General features: G+C 42.1%; 1 protein-coding gene across 1 annotated transcript in view; it reads right to left on the bottom strand.

The window, feature by feature from the left end:
• NR3C1 (nuclear receptor subfamily 3 group C member 1) overlaps positions 1-24,872 on the bottom strand; it is a 58,622-nt gene that overhangs the window by 8,147 nt on the left and 25,603 nt on the right. Inside the window, exons 3-6 of the mRNA XM_030503961.1 lie at positions 14,923-15,086; positions 10,693-10,809; positions 6,325-6,603; positions 3,265-3,409 (exon numbers count right to left, since the gene is read on the bottom strand). Of these exons, the coding sequence (XP_030359821.1) occupies positions 3,265-3,409; positions 6,325-6,603; positions 10,693-10,809; positions 14,923-15,086 (705 nt within the window). The remainder of the gene's footprint in view (positions 1-3,264; positions 3,410-6,324; positions 6,604-10,692; positions 10,810-14,922; positions 15,087-24,872) is intronic.

The following is a 24,872-nucleotide window of genomic DNA, read 5'->3' as shown; positions in this document are numbered from 1 at the left end:
AATATATTTTTAAGATCATACTGAGATTCAAATATGTGCAATTCCATATATGCAGCGAGATGTTTATCACAGCATAATATGATACAGTTTTGTTTGATGTGTAAACTCAAGTTACGCAACAGAACTGAAAACCCATCCATGTGAATATTTGCCACTGTTTTGTAAGGCTGAAATGATACAAGTCTCCCTGAGGGGCTCATGGGAGGCTTGGAAGTTCCTGCCAACTCCTCAACTTGTTTGTACTTCCATTTAAGAAAAAACAAGTACATCATCAATCTAAAGGCTCTGGGGCTTGGAGATGAAGACCTCCTGGAGTTACTGCATTCAAATGCAGTATGGGTAAAGATATACAATTTTGTTCTAGTCTTTCACTGAAATAAGGCTTTGAAAGTGCAATTATTGATATGGAGCCAAATTCTTAGTTACAAATAAAAAATGTTGATCTAAAGAACAGACCTGTAGAAATGTCATTTGCAGATCTCAAAAATTACAAGTTTGAACAACTCGCATCTCTTTATCTGCATGCACAAACCTGAAACTACTGAACAGGAAGCCAAAATCTGAGGCAGACAGCTTCAGCTAACTGCAAAATTGACCTCGATCCTAGATTTCAGACAATCAAAATGAAGGTTTCAGTTCTGTTTCACAAACAACACTACAGAGCGTAGAAACAATTTAATTTCTTTTCCCAAATGGATCATTAAGATGGAGAAAAACAAAGCAAAAGACACCACAACAAACCAAACAACAGAAGAAAGTAATATATGCCCCATCCCTGGCAGTGTTCAAGGCCAGGTTGGACACAGGGGCTTGGAGCAACCTGCTCTAGTGGAAGGTGTCCCTGCCCGTGGCAGGGGTTGGAACTGGATGAACTTTAAGGTCCCTCCCAACCCAAACCAGGCTGTGATGATGATTCTATGATCTTATGACTCTACCTTCGACACGTTTCTAGCATACCTAAAACATTCAGTGAGAGTTTTAAGGGTGGTGGTGGGTGGTTGGGTGAGTGTGGGAAGGAGTTGTTTGGGTGAAAGATCACCAAGATGCACATCAGAAACTAGCACTGAGTAAGGTTGCTCGGGGATATCACATACTGCAGAACTATCATTTGAATGATGCATCAAGCAGAGAGATCAGACACCTCTGATCACTAAAACCCAAGTGTATTTTTCCTTTGATGCCATGATGTTCCTCTTGTCACACCCAACCCTTCAGTATCGGCAACACTTCCCCAGCAGCACTGCCCCTCTGGCTTTCCCTGTGCTTCAGAAACCTTTTGTAACTCATGTAGTTTTATCTATCATTGAGTATTTGTCATGTTTAACTCAGGGGTGGCTGTATTTTATTGATGAATGGTACCTAAAAAGTTACGACTGGAGAGTTTTATGGAGAACCTGTAGCACACTGGAGAAGCAATGGCAATTCTCTCAGTCTACATCTTTTATTGAAAACAAATGTCACTTTGATAAACAATTTATGCACCGAAATTGTAACTAAAAGGAATTTTGAGAATTAATATTTAGTACAATAGGGCTGCAGTAAATGTGTTGGGTACCAAAACACGGGCAGCTGTAAAGCTGCGTGGTTCTGACCCACTGCTGAAACAGCAGGAGACCCCTGACTTGAAGCAAATCAGATGTTACTGCGCTTTGTCAGTGGCAACATCACTTATATCAATTCCACCACACGGAGACTGTTTTACTCCAGAGCCATAACTAAGAACTTCAACAAACACCAGCTCACAGATGGGCCCTCACCTGGCATCTGCTCACCACCCCTCTAAGAAAACTGTTATTATAAAGACATGCTGACAGTTTATAAATGCTTCAGCAAACCGTTACATTGAAATAAAAAAGGAATAAATAAATAAACATGAAGAAGGAGTAGTCTGAAATGTAACAGTGTTCTAAACAGAGAAAAGATTTGGGAGCTCTCATTATGAAGCGCAATAGGAGCACAAATATTAAGACTGCTGTCTCAGAGCGTGCCAAAAGGATGAGTGTTGCCCCATTTTAAAGACTGAAAAACAGAGACATGAACAAAACCTTGTCACTTGAATCAGTTTTTAAACCACTGCCAGTGAAACTGTGATGCTAAGAAAAGGTTTTGACTGTATGTGTAATCGTATTGATTCATTTTTAGCTCCCACAAATGGCAAATCCATAGTGACAGCATCACCTCGGACGGAATCTGCAGGTGGGTCAACTGGTTTTGCATGGCTCCGGCCAGCAACCTCGAAGATTCACACCCACAGAATATTTCCAGCAACTAACTCCAAGCACAGACAGAACCCCTTGGTAGGGTTTAGAAACAGAATCATCGGAGGGGCAAGGCTGAGAGATCACTCAGGTTTGTTACACTGAGGGAAGAAGCGGCTTTTTAAAATCAGAGCTGAAGGACACAAATGCTAAAATGGCTCTAAAGTAAATGGCAGGAGACAGTGACAGTCCATTCGGACTGATCCTGAATCCATCCCTATGGGAGAGGGGATATACAGTGTTTGCTCTCCAGACTGGAGGCAGAAAGGCATCACCTAACCCAATCTGCTACCACACCTTTGAAATGTTATGTGAAGTAATATAATGATGCGTATTCCTGTGCAAAATGTTTATCCCCACTGCATCTCCAATAAAGTCTGCTGCCCATGACTTCAGCAATCCCAAATTTCCTCTTTCACTCCTCTACAACACAGAATTACTGCACAGCATGGATGTGAGAAATGCAAGGGAAAAGAAAAAAGATGTCCAAAGATTCTAGAAAATTCAACTTTTCTTGAAACATGACAACAAAGTTCAACAAGAAAACATAAATCAGACTAGTTTTTCCATTTGTAACCTTGTCTCTTTAGCCAGATTTTAATCAGGTTCAGATATAAATGTTTAACTGATCAAGAATGCTGTGAACCTGGCAGGACCATCACTTTCATACAATAAACATACTGAACACCATGCAATCTGCCAGACTTTGCTCTCCATCCCAGAAAGCTTCAGCTATGTGGTCTCCAATACAATGAATTATTATAATGCCAGGAACAGTCACAATATGGAATATTTTAGTACAAACACCTCCCACAAAAACTTCTTGATACAGCTACACTTAATATCCAAGCCATTTTCCTTGCATTTGACTTATTTAAAAATGCTAAGCAACCTGCTAAAACAAAACCACCTTGCAAATGACAGACTGATCTCTGCATGAATTTGCTACCCAGTGATTCACCTCTTGAGTGCAAACCCCAGAAGCACTGCGTCAAGTCTTACTTACTCATTAATAATCAGGTCTGGGGCAAAGCACAGGAGATTCCCATTTGATTGTTTGTATGATCTCCATCCCAAGGCAAAAGCCATTAGGAACATCCATGAATACTGCAGAAGGGTCATTTGGTCATCCAGATGCAAGTTTCGGAAACCTGCAAAATAGAAATTGGTGTGAGAGTAAAGAAGAAGAAATAAATTCCCATAACTTGGAAAAGGACTGTGGTTACCATCCGTAAAGCTCCTGACTTATCAATGTAGGCTACTGCTTTTAAAAGGGTATTTCTGTACCTGCAATAACAACATTTCCTGTCACATTACAACCATCTGAGTCAGTCACGTATTTTAGATGAGATTTTTGGTGGAAGAAAAGAAGAAATTAAGAACAGTAAGAGGCTGCTTATGAGAAAGTTCTTTCTGGACAAAAAAAAATGCATTTTAAAAGGGGTGCAAAATTTCAATGCTGTTTTCCAGGTACTGAGGTTACATTCAGACACTCAGCACACCATTAAGGAGTTCTCTGCCTGTTCAAAACTTTGCAGACATAGAACTTAAGTGTTTAAGGACTAGTTACATCTTCTGGACAGCGAGAATACACACGAGACCTGGAAGGTTTGAACTGAAAGCTCCTGTATCACTCAACCTTGAGCTGGTTTGTATATGTAACTGTCAACTGCACAAAACATATGTAACAGAAAAACAGGCAAGAGAAAGCAACAGGAAGAGTAACTCCTGAACTCTGCATCAGACTGTAAATTCACCATCTACCAAAGCACCCACACACTGTGAGCCCTGGGCTCTTACAACCGTGATGTTAGTTATGTTCTGGATGGACAGAGTGCCAGATGGGTACTCTGATATGTACTACAGGTAGTAAAAGGGCATGTAATATATAAAAAAATAATCAGAATATATGTGTGTGCTTATCTGGAACCGATGGGCAGTGAGCTGGATTACAAAAGCCAACAACTGTATTTCACATACACTATAATTCATTGGGCCATCTTCCAAAAATCACAGTATTTTTGACTTTTTGTAAGTGCTGCCCACTAGGCACTAATAGGTTTAATGTCAATTTTTGTTCTTCTTCAACAGTTCTACACTGAACTTACAAAATATCTATTGCATTAGATACCATCAGTAACTGCTTCTAATCTTACACTGCAGCATGAGCAGAACCAATTAATCAGTGAGGAAATGTGTAAAATCTGAAAACTGGTCCCTTAAATAGTCTTAAAATGTAGACAGTTTTTAATGTGCAGCCCTAGTTCCTATTAGATCCTGCCTACATTTAGCAAGACACGATTGTGCCATACTGAATCATCATTAAAGCCTGAATTCAGTTGATTTTATTTAATTTTATTAAGCATCTGACATCTAAAGAGCTCAAAGCAGCACTGCTGCCTGAAGATGTGCCAATGGATGGCATGCAGTAGTTTAATATATAACAAAACTTGGTATGTCTAACCAAGAAAAGCTTCTGCCTTTGGAGACAGCATCGAGTACGATTTACTACTTCTAAAACAGAGGCAAAGTGTTTCAAAGTTATTTCATGATTTTGAAATCCCAGCTAAAGGGTTTGGCAGGCAACGCTGGCTCACTGTTAGCATGCCTGAAGGTGTACAACAGCAGCAGTATATACAAATTAAATACTCATGAAGAACCACCTTAACAAATGAAAAAAGCAGATAAAAAGGGACAGGAATAGTTCCTATTAGTGTGATTATTAAAAAGAAGGTTGGCATTTACATTCAGAGCATATGTTCCAACCTGAAGGCTTTCTCTAATTAGGGAAACTGTTCGAAGAGATGATGAACACAGAACTGTTGTATAAAAACAGCATCTAAATCTGTATTTGTGAGTACCAGATGGTCTCCTAAAGACTCGTCCCAGAAGAAAGTGCATGCATGTGAACTTCTCCTAATGCAGGCTAACTCACCATAATCCCCCACTGCAGAAAAGCCCTAAAGGACATACAAATCCTTCTATTCCCAGCTCTGCTGGACATGTATATTTGAATTTACCAGCCTTTCCCTACTGTTAATTTATTTTCCCCTGCCTCAAAGGAGACACCATTATGACTCATGAATTCCATTATTGGGCTTTTTTTTTTTTGGCAGCCCTGCTAAGTGATGTTATTCTTGGGCACCATCCGCATAACGGAGGTGGTTATGCTGGGGTTTTGAAAGCAGGTAGTTAATGGTACCAAGCAGAAGTGGAAGGGAGAAAAACACTAGTCTTTGTTCTGTCAGGAATAAAGAGACCCTCAGCTTCACCTTCAGCTCTGGCCTATCCCAAGAGCGTACCATGGGATGCCATGTGCCATGTCCAAGGCTGGGATTTGACATCACTACTTCTGCAAGGCACTTGCTAAGTGTGTCTTAAGGTCAGAGCCGAAACAGCTGCAAACCTTCCCTGTTTCCCTGGTGACAGTCAGCTTAATCGTGTGGCTACAGCGCTTGAGAGACAATGGATGTCCTGACTTCCACTCTGGAACTGGACACTCAAATGCCTATTCCCAGTCAACAAAAGCCTACAGATACAGTGAGGGGTAGTAAAAAAAGAACCATCCATGATGCAGATCCAGACCAGCCAGTACAACAACAGTAGTCTGCCTACACGGTGTGTGAACACTTCCAGGGCCGGTGACTCCAGCACTGCCCTGGGCAGCCTGTTCCAATGCCTGAGCACCTTTTCGGGGAAGAAATTGTTCCTAATCTCCAGCTAAACCTCCCCTGGGGCAGCTTGAGGCCGTTTCCTCTTGTCCCATTACTTTTTCCTTGGGAGCAGAGACCAGCCCCCTCCTGGCTCCATCCTCCTGTCAGGCAGTTGCAGAGAGCGATAAGGTCCCCCCTGAGCCTTCTCTTCTTCAGACTAAACCCCCCCAGGTCCCTCAGCCGTTCCTTATCACACTTGTGCTCCAGGCTCTGCACCAGCGCCAGTGCCCTTCTCTGGCCCCGCTGCAGCACCTCAATGTCTCTCTTGTAGTGAGGGGCCCAGAACTGAACACAGGGTTCGAGGTGCAGCCTCACCAGTGGCCAGCACAGGGGGAAATGTATTTGTGCTTTACCTGGTATTGCCTTTGCCCACTTCACTGCAGCCACGACCTGCCGCCCTCCCAGCATGTTGAGAGTGGAGAGGATGCGCCAGCTGGAGTCGGGCAGTGTGCTGTCGTAGCCCGAGTACAGCACCTCCGGCTCAATCACCTCCAGCAGCGACACCAGGGTTGGGGTCAGCTGCGGCAGCGACGCCGGGACGACACTCTTGTTTCCAGGCGTTTCCGAAGCATCCCGTGCTCCTGCTGCACCCGTCTGCTGGATTCCTTTTATCTTCTTCTTGGTTTTTCGAGCTAGGGAAGTTTTGGTAAGGCACAGGTTAGCTCATGGAAAGTCACCGCACGGCAATAAAAACAGCACAGAGGAAATGCTGTCACTGTCCTGCAACTGCACATCAGGCGATCGAAACTTCTAAACCACCTCTTCATAAGGCTGTAAATCATTTCACATTAGTTCTAATTAAACTTCCCGTGAAAGTAAGTTTTGTCACATAAATGTGATGTCACATTTATGTTCATGGTTCAAAAAGTTAAATAACATCTGCAGGCATCATCAAGGCTCATCCTTAAAGACAAGCCCTGATCCTAGAATTTCTATCACGAATTTGTGGAATATCAGTGAAACGCCCTGTGACAGCGCAACACTCATCCGGAGGTGTTTGCAGGACTGTGCACTTTGTAAGTTCCTTAAAGTATTAAGTATAGAAACCATGCAGAAGAAAAGAAAAGAAAAAATGTATGTATTTAATGGGTAAGAAGTTACTCAATGTCTCAAGCCAGGGAAAACAGTGTTTTTTCAATGCTGGGCAGGAGCAGATTCTTCTCTTGCCAACTCGCTTGCATGTAAATTATTGCTGCGCAATTAAACCATAAAACTCACTCGCCAAATAAATAAACCATCACACAGAGATGTTAACTGTAAACTACAGAAAGTTGAAGCAACAATTTTATTAGTGTATTGTCAATAACGGGATCTCCTTGGCTGTGAGCAATCCTGGGTGTATCCACTACCCTGAGCGTGCTGTGAACGCAGACCAGGATGAACCGCAGTTCTCTTCCTGCGTCTCAATCAATTAATTGGTTTCTGTTCTGGAGCTTCTGAGATCAGTCAGTAGTACATAGAAGCATCATGTCATGTGGTTTCACATTCAAAGTTTCTACTGACCTATTCAAAACCTCCAAACATCAGAAATGCTCCAACTCCGTAGCTTGACAACGTATAAAATCCCCGTCCTGAGCCCATTTCTCCCACTATCTAGGACAGGGACTTCAAAACTAACTGTTAAAACACAAAATTCTCCATGGGCCTTGTATAAATTGCATTTTCCCAAAGGCCACGTTTGCCAAGACTGCCATAGGGGAACAGCAACAGTTACTTCCTTGAAGCAAAATGCTTCTTGTTGGTCTCATCAGATTTTTAAATGGCTGCTCCAAAATCCTTCCAATATTCTGGCATTTTTTGCCCCATTATCCTTGTTCCCAAAAGCAAACAAACAGCTTTGACTTAAATTTCCAGGCACATGCCTTCAGCTTAATGCAGACACCTGGTATGGAGTATTTCCAGCCCAGAAAGTCTGCTAAAATGATAATCAAAAGAAATCTATCTGATAAGACAAAGTATTATGCAAGAATTTTTATTAGGCTAATAGACCTGACTTAGATACCTAATTGTAACTCAAAAAAAAAGGAAGTTGAGATAATGTGTTGCTTTACAGTTTATTTTCAGATATAACACCACCACACATTTAAAACCAGCTCCTTAGGGCAAATCACAGAAGATTAATCCCTACAGAGAAACTCGGCACGGAAATAAAAGCATCCAAGATTTTCTGTGAAACATCCCCACCACGGTGCTGGAGATCAGACACAGAGACCATGTACCTCACTTCTAAAACGGGGCTTACAATGACAAACCCACGGCAGGCACAGAACAGGGCAATGAGTCTGGGTAGAAAGGAGAAGAGAACAAACTCAAAATGAAGATGGAAGAGCAAACCCATAAACTGCCAACAGTTTAACTATAAACTGCAGTCTGAAAGGCCAAAGAAAATTAAGAGATGACTTTTTACAGGCATAAAACCTAACAATGAATCTTGTCTTCAAACACATCAGAAAGAGGACGGGTGCCAAGGAATACCCAGGGTCAATTTACGAGGGAAGTGGAAATGAGAATTCAGAGAAACAGAAGCTGCAATACAAAATACCATTATTCTCTGTGTAAATCTCTAGTACCTGCAGTTTGATAGTTGTATGTTCTTCCAGTCCCCTACACCCAAACCCCCATGCAATAGAAATAAACACATTCCAGGAAAGATTGATAAGTAGGGCCAGAGGTATGACTGATGAGAAAACAGACTATAAGAGAAAGTGGTCAAGTAACATCTTTCTAAGCGCAGAACGAGCCATTTTCGCCTCAGCACAAGAGCAGGTCAGAATTAAAACACGGCATGGTAGATTTTGTGTATGTATTTAGTTATTTATAAATAAGTTAGTCTTCTACCCGATACCTAACTGTGAAACTCACTGTAGGTATTTGAAACCGAGAGCTATTCCCAATGTGCCTGGACAGATTCCTGGAAGAAGCCTACCGGCAAGCAGGGGCAAGCACAAGGGCCGTGCTGGGACAGTCTGATCTCTCACCATTCCTTAACTGGTTTGCTGATAGCCATTATTTATGCACTGAGGATACATCTGATGACTTGCCAAAAAGAAATTACTGTCTAAAAAGTATGCCTATTTAATTAGCTTTTAAAGAACAGTAATTCCTGAACAGTGACCCTGAAATAGACAAGGTGAAAGGAACTTCTCTTTAGTCTCTTCTGCGCTTTATGCTGCCTTCCAGTTTTTTTTTCCTGAGAGTTCTTCTGGAATTACAACCAATTCACCATCTGTTCAGCTCTGTCCAATAAATCCTTGTTTTCATGCTTCTTTTTCACTGTTTCACATTATCCTGGGTTCTTCCATTTCTGCGTTGCCGAGTTTCTAGATCCTTTTCCCTCTCAGCCACAAAAGCTCCGCTTTGCCTTTTCCAACAACTTATGTAACGACATCCACCCTCCAAAAAGTCAGTGTTCTCTGGGATCCTCTGTGCCAGAATTCAGGCACACAAACTATAGCTGGAAGGGCTCCAGACTCCATGCGGAAAAGTGGCAAGTATCAGACGTCATTCCATTTCCATTTTCTCTGGTGCAGAAAGGAACTCAAAGAACTCATCCTAGAGCCCGAGAGAGCTCTGTTGGGGTCTGCTTTAAAATGAATTCCCACAAACTAAGGCTTGCTATTGGAATGGAAGGGCTTACTACTGGAGTAATGTACATTATAAAGTGCTTTGTTCACATAGATAAATGAATCTATATGAAGATACATGAATATTCTCCACATTTTTATATATATCATATATATGATATAGATACAAGAATCTATAGACATTAATATCTATATTCTGAAAACAACTATGGTGAGAAAAAATAGAAACAACTCAAACTAAAATGTATTCTTTTCCACCTCAAAATAAAAATTATACGTGTCATCCATCTCTTTAATGTAATGCACTACTTACACTCTACCAAAGGATATTATCACTGACTGAATGAAGCTCTATTCATATTTCTATCCCACAAATACATTTCTGACATTTTTATTTTATCTGACAATTTTGATTATACCAGTATCACCATGATAACTCTGCTGGTAAGAACTGTATTAATCTCTACAGCTCAAGGAAAAAATACCAAGCATAAAACATAGCTGACACTAATAAAAATGTTTTATGCCACTTTACAACTGCTACTAAATCTCTAGTTGATGGTCTTCAGTTTCTCATAAGCCATTCAGGACTTGGCAGAGAACAAATACATTTAAATTTATTTATTTAGTCTATCTTTTCTAGAGAGATTTAAGAAGGATCACCAGCATGAACAAAACCTCTTCTCTTCACTCTGACTATCTAAGCCCCATCCAAGTTTAGGTCTGTGCCTCTGGGCTTTCCCTCTACGCCATGGTTTCGGTGCCAGGTCACTCTCCTGAGTCAGGACAAGCCGGCATCACACTTTCCTACAGGTGATCTCCTGGAGTTCTGCTGTCTCACAGTCAGTGAAAAGGCAACAAGATATATGTGCTGACAGGAACAAAAAATAACCCTGCTCTGCGGGTATGACTCACTTCTGCTGAACAGCCCGAGCGCGAGCAGCTGAGTGCGATAGGAAAGGACAGGAGAAACGGCAGCGTAGAAACCTCCTGCTTTTCATTAAACTCCTCACACATGCCACAAACCCCGGTACTTTTAACATGTTAAAGTGCTGCTCAGGTAATTGCTTCATAAGCAGCATCACCTTTTCATTGCCTAAGACTCAAACATAAGAATGGGATTTGAACACAAGGTACCTTCGAGATTCATTCCCGCCTGGAGACACTTCCGGTAGCGGCACGCTGGGCAGTTTTTCCTCCGAATTTTGTCGATGATGCAGTCGTTCCTCCCGGCACACAGGTAGTTGTGCTGCCCTGTTCACAAGCACATGGAAAGAACTGTCAGCTCAGAGCAGCACAGGAGGGCATTCCTTCTCTCTCAGTAATGTTAAAGAGCTGGGGACTACAGAACAACTTTACTTATTGTACCTCATTTCTTGCCAAAATAAGATCAGTACCCATATGATTTCATGCATCTATATGCCAAACATATTTCTCATATTTAGACACCAAAGCCAATAATTTTAGGTAGAAATCCTGTTTTCTATTTGTTAACATCAGGCAAATTCTGTTCTTAAATCAATTTTTCTCTTACTTTCACATCCTTACATGCTATCTTCTATAGCGATATTGTTTCCAATTTCTCTAAATAGTTCCACAAAAGATGTAAACAGCGTTCATAAACACATTTTGGAAGTATACATGTAACCATTTCTACAGATACACAGACCAAGCTTTCAGCATTTTCAAAGTCATGAGACCTCCTCTTTGTTTAAGTTAAGAGTCTGAGCTGGGCAAACCAAGTTCTCTGACATTTTCATGGGTTCACAGGCTCAGAGGAAAACTGACTCGAGAAACACGGCAAAACTTGAACTACACACATTAAACTGTATTCCTTAGCTGATGAGAGCAGGGCAACAGAGGAGCAGTACCTATTCTTAATTTTTTAAGTCATATGAATAAATGTCTCAACAGAACTTATGTAGAGAAAGGTATTACTGAAACATATATCCTTCTGCCACATACAGATCAAGAAACATGTTGCTTTAGAGGGTGCAAAGCTGCAACCTAGGCTGTTCACTGTATTTCAAAGTCCTGATAGTATAATATTGTGAGGAACAGACATGTTTTCCCAATACTGAGTTATTAACAATGGAATCTGAGAGTTTTCTCACAGAAGAGCTTGGTAAAGTGATTTGTTTCAACTCAGCTGTGAAATTAATGGATATGTAGAGTTGATTACTATGGCTTTAGTCAACCTTCTCCAGGGAAGTGTTTCAAGTTGACATTCCAAGGAAGCACTCAATGTCTTTACGAATGACCCCCCTCTCTCTTCCTGTGAAGAAGACGAACCCTTCCTGACCCTTGTGTAATCTTTGTGTTTAAGATAAGTCAGAAAATAGACCCATCATTCACGATTCTGTTTTGTATTTGCGTACTTGTAAATACAGAACATACACACACATGTGAAATACAAACCAATGACTGTCAGCGCTGCAATCAAACAGAGACTGCAATTTCATCACAAGATGTTCAATGAGACCATGCTTCACACAGTCAATACAGTTGCTTCAGGGGTGAATTTCCTGAGCTGTTTCATTTTTCTCCTAACAAAGAGCTTCACCTTTGTGAAGGTGCTGTTTGGTTTCTTGTATTTACTACTTGCCTATTCTTGCCTTTTTTTTTAGGTGAAAGCTACACTATTTCTTTGTATTACATCCTATTAAAGCCTTCTTGTCACATGAACATTTTGTGCGAAAATAAAGGGAAGCTGATGCCGCTTTCTGCTCTGTGTCTGGCTGCTGCCCAGATAACAAACGGGCCAGCTGCATGAAGGAATTATCTTTATTGCTCAAAACCCAGATACTTCACTGGTAAAAACTGGGAGTGAGCAACTGGAGATGTTTCCAAGGGGATTTACAGCAGACAGGGGCATTTTACAGAGGCTGGACACTCTTCAGTGTTGCACCAGCCAGTGCCAGGGGCTCCGAAGCTCAGCAAGACTGAACAAGTCTTTGCACATTTGAGCACGCTGGCGTATAAAAGGTTAGAAACTGCAGACTTTGGAAGATGGAATTAGAAATGCTGAAGAAGAAGGATGATCTGGAGCACAGCAGGAGGCAGAGGTGTTGGGAAGCTGAAGGGGAGGGAAGGTGTGAGGATGTGAAGCAAGGCGAGGAAGCGGAGGCGGGGAGGATCGAGGCTGTTGGGGGGTGAACAGGGCTGCTTCTGGGATGAAGGCTCTGAACCACCACGAAAAGAAGAACTAGAACAAGATGGCTTTGGCCACCCGGGGCTCCTGAACAAAGCCCGTTTGCATGAAGAGCTGCATATAAATATACAGCTGATGTCCCACCTTCAACCTTCCTCTTCTCTGGGTCTACTCTTTGCTGAAAGAAAGACACTATATTGATTTTCTAAATACCGATACTTTCTGTGACAGAAACAGTTTCTGTGGCTGTTTCTGTCACAGCACACGTGTGTGTAGACAACGATACAAAACAAGGTTTCAGGCTAAAGGCTGGATGACCAGTGTGCAGAGCCAGTTTGGTGTACGTACTGACAGCTGCCTGGCAGCTATTAGTAAAAAGGATATTGCAGAAACAAATTTCTTTTACATATGTTCCTAATAAGAAAAATGCCTGTAAGAGACAAAGCAAATTATTTGTTCCTTAAAGTGAATTCTAGAGCCAACAGATCCTGGAATGGCTCCTGAAAACATGCACAGTATCCGGCCAGGTTGGACGGGGCTTGGAGCAACCTGCTCTAGTGGAAGGTGCCCCTGCCCGTGGCAGGGGGTTGGAACTGGATGAGCGTTAAGATCCTTCCAACACAAACCAGTCTGGGATTCTATGACTTAATCAGAAGGATTAAGGTTGGGATAATCTATGAGACAATAAAAACGAAAGCAGAGGTAAGCCTTGAGGAATTGATTGCAGTTTTTCAGCTACAAGCCTTCTTTCATTTTTAAGATTAATTCAGCTGATATAAGATGTAGCAAGTTGCATCACTGACCAGAAAGAATCACTAGATTGATTTCTTCATGTATCGGTACTTCTGTGATTTGTTTAAGGATGTGCAAAACCAAGGCTATGATGTATACCCAGCTGCCACACAATACTACTCCTGAGGGATACCCAGTGACCTATTTCCATTAAGGATACAGATGACTATTTGCTTCAACTAAAGAGCCTGGCTATAAATGGGAGTGCAACTCCACACAGGACCAGCTGGGAGTCACGGTGAGCCCACGCAGCCCAGTGCCCTGCACTTGAGCTCATACTGTCTCCTGTTACTCTCCAGGAACAGGCTCTGCCTCCCACAGAACTGACATCCCTTCTCCTGGTGACTAGCAAAAACTGTGATAAGAACTCAACGCTTCTGATCCCTCCAAGAGGCTCTGCACTTCCACACAGCTCCCTATTGCATCCAGTGGGCTGGGAACTGGCAGAAAGTGCTTCTTCTGAAGGACTGAATGGTGGCTCATCTTTGTCAACACAACCTTGTCTCCAGTGAAACCCAGTGTGCAAAAACGTCAGCAGAAAATGACAGTCTGACTCACTTCAAACTACCCAGTAATGCTGCACGAAGAAGGCATGAGACAGGAAAGCCTGGAAGGCTGTAACCGAGAACAGCATCATTTCACGAGACAGAAACTGCGACCCTTTCAGAGACACTGACAATATGCTCAATATGTAATTATACTTTTCTGCACCTCTCTGACACTGAAGTGAATAATGACTGAGGTACAACCCAAGTTCATCATAAAATGGCTACTTACGCTGCCCCAAACTCACAATTACTTATTCTGCAATACACACTACAGATACACCATTAGTTTTCCATCATCTCTATTTTCCAGAATGATTTTCTTCCTGTGATTAGAGAGAAATCTCAACAATCCAAAGCCAAACACATGCTTCTGTTACCTAGTTACCCCTGCAAATAACATGCATGGACATGTATGTAATTTAACCAATACTGCTTATAGCAGAAACTGAGAAACTACCATAACCTCACATAAACCAGATGTATCAAGTTTCATGTACAGTTTTACACACAAACCAGCTAACACTGACCTTAAAACTCACAAACTCGACAGATCTAATCACACAGATATCTGTATATAAACAGGGCAAATAAACAAAAACAACAGTGAAAGAAAACGACAGAAACAAAAAGCCAAGACAACAAAACATCCTTTTACACTGTGAGTGAATGGGAGCATTTTATAAATGTAAATGGAATCTATGCTTCAGATAATACACCATTATCAATGTTATTTACTATGAAAAGATCAGTGATATAATGGATGGGATTCTCCAGGAGGATTCTGGCAAAAGCACGGATTCCAGTCAGATTAAGTAGACTGGTTTTGGATGTGGATTTCCTACTTTTAAACAGGAAATTCCCCATGCCATGTCTTACCTTCTACAGCTCTCTTGAAGAACACTTTGCAGCTGCCACAAGTAAGAACCCCATAATGACACCCCGAGGCCTCGTCAGAGCAGACAAGACAGAGCTTGGGAGGTGGTCCCGTAGTTGCTGAGGTTGTGGATGGAGAAGAGCTTACATCTGATCTCATTCCAGGGCTACAGAAAAAAAAAGGCACAGAAATACTTTAAATTAAGATCTATGGGATGCTGGCAAACATAATATTCCTAACTGCAAGAAATGGATTGCCTTTAACCTCAGATATCCCAGCTCTGCACACAGACTCTGAAAGAGTTAAACACTGAATTCCGTAAAGCATAAGGAAAGCTGTATGGATTTTTCACGGCCTATTTGACTAGGTCAGGATTACTTGCCTTACACGTTTCTGAAGCCAAGTTTCTTGCACAATTACCCTAACCTTTAAAATTGACTCTTAAAACACGCTCTTATTCCACATTGTTTTCATTACTGTCACATTCCCTGCAGCCTGCATGGAGTTCTACAAGAGCTTCATTTCCAGTATTATCACAGAGTTTTCTATTGGGATATTATTACCAAAGAAGCTGTGCAAATTAAGCCATACATGGGTATAAATTCACAGTAACAAATGATCATTTCACCCCAGCACTTTAGGAAAAGAACATGTATTCCTAATTTCAGGATCTGGTTTTCCTATGTAAACATAGGCCATCTCCAACCGAAGAGCTGGTTCTCTAACGAAAGAATAAAGCACTGTTGGAACAATAAACAATCTGTTGTAACCACCTTCAAGCTGCTTCTAATAGTAAAGGGCTGAACCAGCACAACCAGAGGTGTCTGTGAAGTTCAGAGCCTGATCCTCTGCAGCACGTGTGAGCAATGCAGCCCAGACCTGCTGAGGGCTGCCTGTGGTAAGGCCCATCTTGTTGGCTTTATTTGCACCATTTTAAACTGCCATTTCTATAGTGTATGCTGAAATTGATTTTCACAGAGAATTCTGTCCAACAGGGTTCCAGCAATTTCCAGATGAAGCTAGAAAATAACACCTTTTTTTAAGACACTGGTGCCTCTACTCGGAAGCTCTCCAGAACATCCACGGTCCCCAATGTGGGCTGAACATTTGCATGTGGGCTGGCTTTTGCATGGAAAATTCCTTTTCCTTTCATCAAGAAAGTCTGAGCAGATTTGGTTACACATTTAAAAAAACCAAACCCATAGCTCTCCAACGTTCACAAAACCCTCAGAACTCCAGCTCAAATGAAACCACTCCTGTCCCTGGTGCATTGGCTCTGACCGAGAGGGAGTTAGATAATAAAAAGAAGAGCAGGAATCTTACCACTTGAATACAGAGGGATAAAAGTCAAACCAAAATAGACGTGTCAATGAAGCCCACACCCTGACAAATATGGAACCAGAGGACAGAGAAAAGGGAAAATTACTTGTGTTAGGGGAAATAAAGACACAGTATAGGCACGTGGAGACCTAGGTACATATGGACTCCCCTAAAAGACAAGAAGCTGGTTTGAGCTAGGGGTGAAGGTGACCCATGCCTGAGCTACAGTAGAGAGGGCTGAGCAGAAAAGTGAAAACCAGACAAGAACATAGCAACAGCCTGAACATGCTGGAATAGCCATGGGAAGGAGGACAGAAGTGTTAAGATGAGAGCAAGGGTGGTGTGAAGGCTTCAACAGGAAAGACTGGCCAGGGAATGAAGTAAATGAGTCAACCTTGAGGAAAAGGGGAAGAAGAAAGCCCATCCAGGAAAGAACGCTCCTTTCCAGAACTTGGAAAAGAACTCGAATCCATCACATTCCTCCGCTGTGTTCAGACATTTGTGAACTGCTACAACACTACTTCTGCTCTATTACTCCAGAGTCTGACAACCAGCACTAGGTAGCCTGTCAACAGAAGCCTGTCCCCGATAGACTGTAATCCTGTTTATGATCCATATGATAGCTTTTCAGTGTTTTCCAATTAATTTGTCTTCTCTAAAGAGCAGAGAGCTATAATAAAACACTAAGGTTGCACAATCCAGCACTCAACATCCAAGTAATGGCAGAATGTAATTTAACCCGGTTACATTTATTTGATGTGCTTGCAAACAGGCATCTTTAATTACACGCTCATCCTAATTTCTACAAAGCAGGACTGCCTTCCTCGGAGCAGAGGCACTCGAGGAATGAATACTGTAGCAATGGAAACTGCCATCGCATGGCCCCATCTCCTTCCATGAAGATAGAAGCTAATGGCTATGGATTTGCAGGTAGGTTCCACGAGGTTTCTTGTCCTCATGGAACCTCACAGAAGCTGAGGATTCAAACCTACTTCTTCTGCCTCTTAACACAAAGCTGTTCGATACAGACCATGCAGGTACCACATAATCCTAGAATGATTTGGGTTGGAAGGGGCCTTAAAGCTCATCTAGTTCCAACCCCCTCCCACAAGCAGGGACACGTTCCACTAGAGCAGGTTGCTCCAAGCCCCTGTGTCCAACCCGGCCTTGAACACTGCCAGGGATGGCGCAGACATTACTTTCTTCTGTTGTTGGGTTTGTTGTGGTGTCTTTTGCTTTGTTTTTCGACTAAACTGTTGAGGAACTAAACTGTTTCTCCACGTTGTAGTGTTACATGCAGACACCCTCCCCCCCCCCCCCCCCCCCAATTAAATCAGTAATCACTGGCCAGTCAAAAGCTACTGTAAGTTGTCTTATTTTCTCTACATCTTCCTTTTCTTCTACTCAAAATCTCAGTTTAAACACTGAAATACAGGCTGGGAGCCTATGATTTTAAATAAGGAATATATAACTTGAGAACTTCATTTCGTTAACATGATTAAAGCCAGAAAAAGATGGAGACATCTTTCTGTGCAGAGTTTTGAAGACAGCTGATTTAGATACAAAAATAAAACTCTTTATACCTTACGCATTTCTGACAAGAGCATTTTTAAGGAAATATTCATCAACTGTCATAGAAACCGTGGTAGTGCCAAACATATTCCACTGAAACTGTTCAATCACCTTTAATTTTTAAATAGGGCTCATTTTCTGCACCAGAACCATAGAAAATGTAATATGAGAAAGAAAACAGATGATATGACTTCCAAAACTAAAAATAAATTATTACACTGATTAATAAAGCAGTAGCCAGCAATCTAATCTGGGCTCCTGGCATATCTTTTCAAGCCTGGCTGTATCAGATAAGGCCAATATTTACTAACTGTGTGGAGAGCTGCCAGACACTGACAGTCCCCTGGTTGTGTAAAACACAATTTTGCCTGCCTGAAACATGGAGAACAGAGGGATTATCATGCATAAGGACTCCTGCAAGAGCCACAGCGAGCTGGCTGGAGGTTTCATGTAAATCTTTTACCTATAGTAAAAGACAAACAACCACTTCCTAAGGAAGAGGTAAGGGAGGGAAATTACACTCTGAGATAATAGAATAATGAAAAAGGTATCGTTATTTGCAGAAATGTTTTTAAACTCAAACCCCTAAAAAACTATGATTCTTATCGAAATACAAGTCAAGCAGCAGAGATGAGAGAAGAAAAATAAATCCAAATTTTAAGAGTTCTAAATTTGTAAAAACTTGAATTGATTTTATTTTGAGAGGCACGGTGTTTGTTTGAGGGTCCTGAGCTCCGTTCCCATGTGCTTTCAGAAGCTATAGAAAATCTAACTTTATTCACTTGTATAGACAGATTTATCATTGCCAGTCAAGGAACTATGTGTGGGTAAACTGGAAAGACTTAAAGAGAAGAAGATGCAGCCACAGGCATGAGCTCTGTAGAAATCAAGTTGTTTAACCAAAGCCATGTCGGTGTTAATCATTTACCAGAGACTTTCAAACCAGGCTCAAGGTTCAAACTTCATTAAGTCAGGTGTGGAAACGTTTATGGGGATGTGGAGTTTCCCCTTCCTGGGTCCTGGTCCCCCTGCAGGTCCCGTTGTCCCCTTCCCGGGTCCCGGAGGCTGGTGGCCGGGGTCTGGGGGACACATGGTGACATGTGGTGACACTGGCACTATGTGCCTCTGGTGAGGCTGTGCCAGCCGGACACCGATACGGTGGCCATCGGACTCACAGCAACCGGCTACGAACCTCTGAGCAGAAAGATGCGGCAGAGAAGGTTGCTGGCTCTTCTGAAGAACCTCCCCTAGTGTAGTCGTTCATGACTGCAGAAAACACTGGCTTTTTCCTTGTTCTTCTCTCTTTACTGTGAAGAATGTAAAGCCCCCCCGACACAACATGATGTGCACGCTCCTGTGCACTGATCCCATAACAATATAGTATTATTTAAAAAATGTATTACCTTCCGGTGACTTTATATTCTAAACCCAAAAACCCTCTAGTGAAGAGATGAAAACTTCCAGCAACAAGAATTACTGACATTTATAGTCTACGACTTGCAACTCTCCACCAGTGCATGAAAGCTCGGTGTGATGAGCCTTTCTGTCTGAAACTGTGCTCACCCTGGCACGGTTCTGTTGAAGGGTAAATTCATTTTTAAAATGCAAATTAAATAAGCGCCAATAGCAAGGTACACACACGCAATGGGAATGTCGTGAACAGATTCCATCCTTGGCAGTGTTCAAGGCCAGGTTAGACACAGGGGCTTGGAGCAACCTGCTCTAGTGGAAGGTGTCCCTGCCCGTGGCAGGGGGTTGGAACTGGATGAGCATTAAGCTCCCTTCCAACACAAACCAGCCTGGGATTCCATGATTAAAAGTTGGTTAACAGATTCAAACCTAACTGCGTTTAAGGCAAATGGCTGAGAGCTAGAGATCAGAGCAGCAGCATCTCAGGAAACCTGTGGGTGCTCATCAAAGCAGCAGCTCTCAGCTTTGCAATTGTCACCTTAAAAAAATCTACCCTAAAGAAAAGCTCAGGGGCAATGTATAATACAAGTTTTTTTCAGATACACAGACAACTAAGGCATTCAGTGGTGCTATTATAAATTACAAAACCAGAACACTTGCAACTGGCTCCTAAAAACCTCTAAGAAAAACCTTTCACATCCAACTGCCAACTCCAAGGAAAGAGATAGATGCAATATGTCTAGGGTGGGAAGAAACTATATTTGACTCAGAATTTGACTGTATTTATTTGACTTGTCAGTTGATAAGACTATTCATTTTGCTCCTACTTCTAATCTAATGCTCAAGCACGAATTGCATTCACTCATGATGCACCCTGATCACAAAATACTGCACACTGTGTGTCCTGGTTCTGCAGCCTAAGTCACCTTACTATTGAACTAACATATTCTTAACGAGTTACTTATCTGTCTGAGTAGTATGACCAAACTAACAGTAAAGAACCGATTCTCAATGTCATTGCCATCTGGCCCAGTCTTATCTTCCAGCAACGAGAACAATGTAAACACTCAGCTGCACACACCAACTGATTACATTTCTTGAATTGCTTAGTTATTTCTTTATTAACTACAGAAACTACTCATTATTGTTATACCCTCCTAGGCAGGAAGGTGGTTTTCAGTTCAACCAGGAAAAAATATCTAAACCAAGGCAATTGACACTATCCTTGTCATGACGATATTTGTATATTTGCCAATTGAAAATTGGTTCAAAACCGCAGTTTTCTGGTTACCACTGGTTACAATGGTCTCTTCTGTCTCTTGTAACGTACTCACTGAAGTTTTAAGAGACTGAAAATTGGTAAATCCCAATGTTTTCCTGCCAGGCTGCCCTAAGCTCCCACGGGCACATGCAGGGTGCGCGCAGCTCAGCTGTTATCAGTGAGCATTAAATACCCACAACTTACCCAAAGGCAGAGGGGTCTCGGGGTGCAGACTCCAACACTCCTGTTGCCTGCCTGTAAGCACAACACATCCACAAACCAGCCAAACCAAGCAGCCCCCCAAATAACTTTGATACAGAACCTACTTATTTTCAGTTTTCTTTCACATTTTGAACTTAAAACAGAGAACTGTGCCACTTCAGTAACAGTGCTGCTCTGGATTACAAGCACGTCCCCTGTAATGAATTAAAGATCTACTACAGATGACAGTGTTTAACCAAAGCCTATACAGAAACGCACCCAGTACCACTGTTCTACAGCCCCTATAAAAGCCAAGATGATCAACACCATTCCCTTTATCACAGACCTAGATAAATGCTGTATCATGACTTGATAAACCAGGAAAGACTGAGCTCAGAACAAAGTGACTTCAGTTTACACCAACGAAAGGCTTTACTTATATCCCTAATGGAAAATAACTTTCAAACTTAAACAGGGAGATTGAGATGAGCTCTGAGGCAGAAGCTCTTCCCTGTGAGGGTGCTGAGGCGCTGGCACAGGGTGCCCAGAGAAGCTGTGGCTGCCCCATCCCTGGCAGTGTTCAAGGCCAGGTTGGACACAGGGGCTTGGAGCAACCTGCTGTAGTGGAAGGTGTCCCTGCCCGTGGCAGAGGTTGGAGCTGGAGGAGTGTTAAGGTCTGTTCTAACCCAAACCAGTCTGGGATTCTACGATTCTGTAGAAGAGCTTCAATGACAAGCGTATGACTAAGAACAGGTTTCACAGGGAACTTGTGTTTCTCTACTGCAGGGCAGAACCAGCAGGGCCTACCATTCCAAACCTTGTTGTTCCATTTCTCACAAATCATATTCTATTAAATAAAACCCTCAATCCTGAGCACAGGCAAATCCCAATATTACGTTAACAGACAAGTCACCTGCAGAGATTCCCAGCAGCGTGCGAGGGAAGCAGCCCCACCACACCAACCAGCGCGGGCTCCCGATGGGCACCGAGCCCTCTGAGGGCTCTCTCTGAGCCTGCAGGACATTGATTCCCCGAGCCCAGGCCCTGCTGCAGGTGCCTCGGTGCTCTCGGTGAGGAACCCGCCACGGCCGCCCCTCCACCCCACTCCGAAATGGCGTCTGCTCCCATTTTAGAGCCGCACGGGAGCGGGAAAGAAGCGCTAACGCCAGCGAGCGACGCGACTGCTTTTCTTCCCCCCTTTTGGATCCTCTCCAGAACGTAAAGGTTTCAAGGGCACAGGCAAAGCTTTCTTGGAATGGATAAATGGTAATTGATGTTGCAGCTGCAACCTTAGCTGCAGCTCCTGGGATTTCAAATGTACTACAGCCCTCAAGTATTTATGACCAGAATATGATAATTAAATTCTATGTTCTAAACTTTTACATTTATTACAGCGCTCCAGTAAAGCAGCCAAAAAGTCTTACCTTCAAGGGTAGGGCTTAATGTTCATAGGAATCAATTTATGCATATTTTTCCAAAGTGGCTTTTTATTTTTCTTTTATTTTTAATGTAATCATGCATCTTTGTTTCCTTAAATAAAGAGGCAGGGAAAAAAAATAATGAAAGAGTAAGATCGAAGCCAGTACTTTTATACTTAAATAAAAGCTTCACACAAAAATATGGAATGAAATCATCCTGGGCCATCCTAATTCTTTATGCTTTGCTGGAGAACAAAATCTGCATTTGATCTACATCTATTTACAGACAAGTTGGGGATCATAATTTATAAACTTGACTTTCAGGATCTTCATCTTGCAGATACATCCAGCTTTATATGCATACATGTGTGCTCTGTGCTCACAGACTAAGGCGCACGCAGACCCTAATTAGACCCTCATTAGGAAGGCTGCAACTCTGACATGCACCCAGCAGAAGACAGCTCAAAAATCTAATCAGAATTAGATTTTTTTCCCCATTTTAAGCACATCACATGAAGTTGTTCCCAGTCTCTGATGCAGTGAGCACCATTTCCCATCTCAGCAGCCACAGAGCTATGTTCTACCTGGGTGATGCTTCCTTGCAGCAGTTTCATTTTCTGAACCTTGCAAATGATCCAAAAGCCAGTGTACCCTCCCCAAAATTACCATCTTAAGATACTATCCTTTAACACACTCGGTTCATTTGCCAGTACACTGAATTCAGCAAGACTGCAGAACTCTTCACAGAGGTATTCTGTCATTATTAGAACAGCCCCACGAGCTTCGACCAGCCCCAGCGTTTTAGCTATACAGTCAGCACATATCGGAAAAGTATTTTACTCCTTATTAAAGGAATCTTACTAATGTTGTAGCAGTGGAACCGGACTTAAAATATTAAACAGGATTTGTTCCATTAATGACCTCAGTGTGAGCGATGTACATGGCTCTGGCCATCCCAACGCGAACGCCTGTGTCAATCACAGGACTGCAGTCACAGCCTGCCAAAATGATGTTGCTAGGAAAGAAGGCAGGAGACATCTGGAAAGCTGACTCTAACGTACATGGAAAAATATTAATGGGACTGTAAGAAAAGCAGTAAAAGATTAAACTGAACTGCAATAGTCACAGAGCAGGTATTTTGAAAGCTGCAGGATAAGCCTCGCGTAGTCAAATTGAGTCACAAAGCTATAAATAAATTTAGACTAGTAATTAAAAAGTTCATTTCTGCTATTTTGAAAACACAAATCAAGACTCCCCTGCTGCCAGAGTAACCCTTTAGCAGTCATCGGACACTGATTTTTACAGTTATTCACAGTCTGTGCTTGTATTAGCACTGCATAACTATTTTCTGCTTTGCCAAAATAGAAAGAACAGAACAATTAAAAGAAATACACATCAACAAACACAATTAAGAAAATAGAAATAAAACCTTAACTCTGAGGAGGAGGAGGAGGGAAAGATGGAACAGGGCAAGGGAAGAGGAAAGGAATGTTTCTTCCTTAATTCTTTCTACAGACCTTCAAGGCAGCTCTGTTTAAAAGTGGAACTGATACAAAAAGAAAGTCGAGATGGTAAATTCTTCAGTGCACAAACGCCATTTCCTTGTCAGTGTGTACAAAGCCTTGCACAACTGTCTTCACCCCTGGCATGGGCTTTCACACTTTTTTGTCAATGAAAAGAATACATTTACATGCAGAGTAGTTTATTATGGAATATTAACCAACGAGTTGCATTCTGGGCTCTGCTTCAGTGGAAATATATGGAGAAGAGGGACGTGGATGTGTGCCAATTTTAGGTCTTGGCCTCAGTTCATTTGATGCGGGTCCAGGATGACTTGGTTGACTGTTGAGTCATAGGTTGGTTCAATTGACATTATTTTACATTTGACTAGTTATTGTTCTTTAAACTTTGGACAGGAGTCCAGAAGCTCAAAACACTCCAGTGAACCAAAAAGAAAGAGGCCAAAGCAGAGCTTAAACAAGATTCTTAAGCAAGAAAAACATTCTCCTTAACGACATCCACTTTTAGCAGAGGGAGCTAAAACCTCAAAACCCACCTCACAACTTACAAATCTTCTGTTATATTACCAAATAGCTGTAACATACAATATTAACTTCAGCATTACTGAAGAAGCTCTGAGACACCATTAACACAAGGGTGGGAAGGAGAAGCAAACCACCTCCCCTCCAACACAAGTGAATCAGTGAATGAGCACTGTATTTTTCACAGATGTAACAGTAACCTATTCCCGAAATACCAGACCATGAGTGTGCAGACTGTGAATTCACTTCAGCCAACCCTCAGTCTAAAACTGAAAACATTTTAAACCCCAAAGCTACTGTTTCAGTACTGAAGGCAGACTTGTGTTTGGGGTCAGAGAAGCTCATAAATAGTGCTTTATGTTTCGAAACCACTGGTGTGTTTCACATGGGTGTGATCAGAGATGAACTTGTCACACAGATGCACTGCGTTTAACAACAGAAATTAGCTGTTTATTTAAAGGTTTATTTAGAAGGTTTATTTAGAAGGTTTATTCCTCTTTATTTTCAACATGTCTACTTGGTTTTCCCATTCCATTTTACCTCAATCTCAGATAGCACAGATGCTTTCAGGAGGTTTTCATCCCCTGTGAGGGAAATTCAATGTTCTACCCACTTGTTTTCAGAAAGCAGCTAAAGCAACGGGCAGAGGAAGAACCTGAGCTGTCTAACGAGAGAAGGGAGACTGGACTTTGTTACAAGAGCCTAGCAAGGAGGGAATCAGCTTTCAT

Source organism: Strigops habroptila, chromosome 12, assembly GCF_004027225.2.
Source record: "Strigops habroptila isolate Jane chromosome 12, bStrHab1.2.pri, whole genome shotgun sequence".
In the NCBI taxonomy this organism is placed as follows: domain Eukaryota; kingdom Metazoa; phylum Chordata; class Aves; order Psittaciformes; family Psittacidae; genus Strigops; species Strigops habroptila.
Note: the sequence above shows the minus strand (reverse complement) of the source record. Positions and strands in the feature narration are given on the sequence as shown.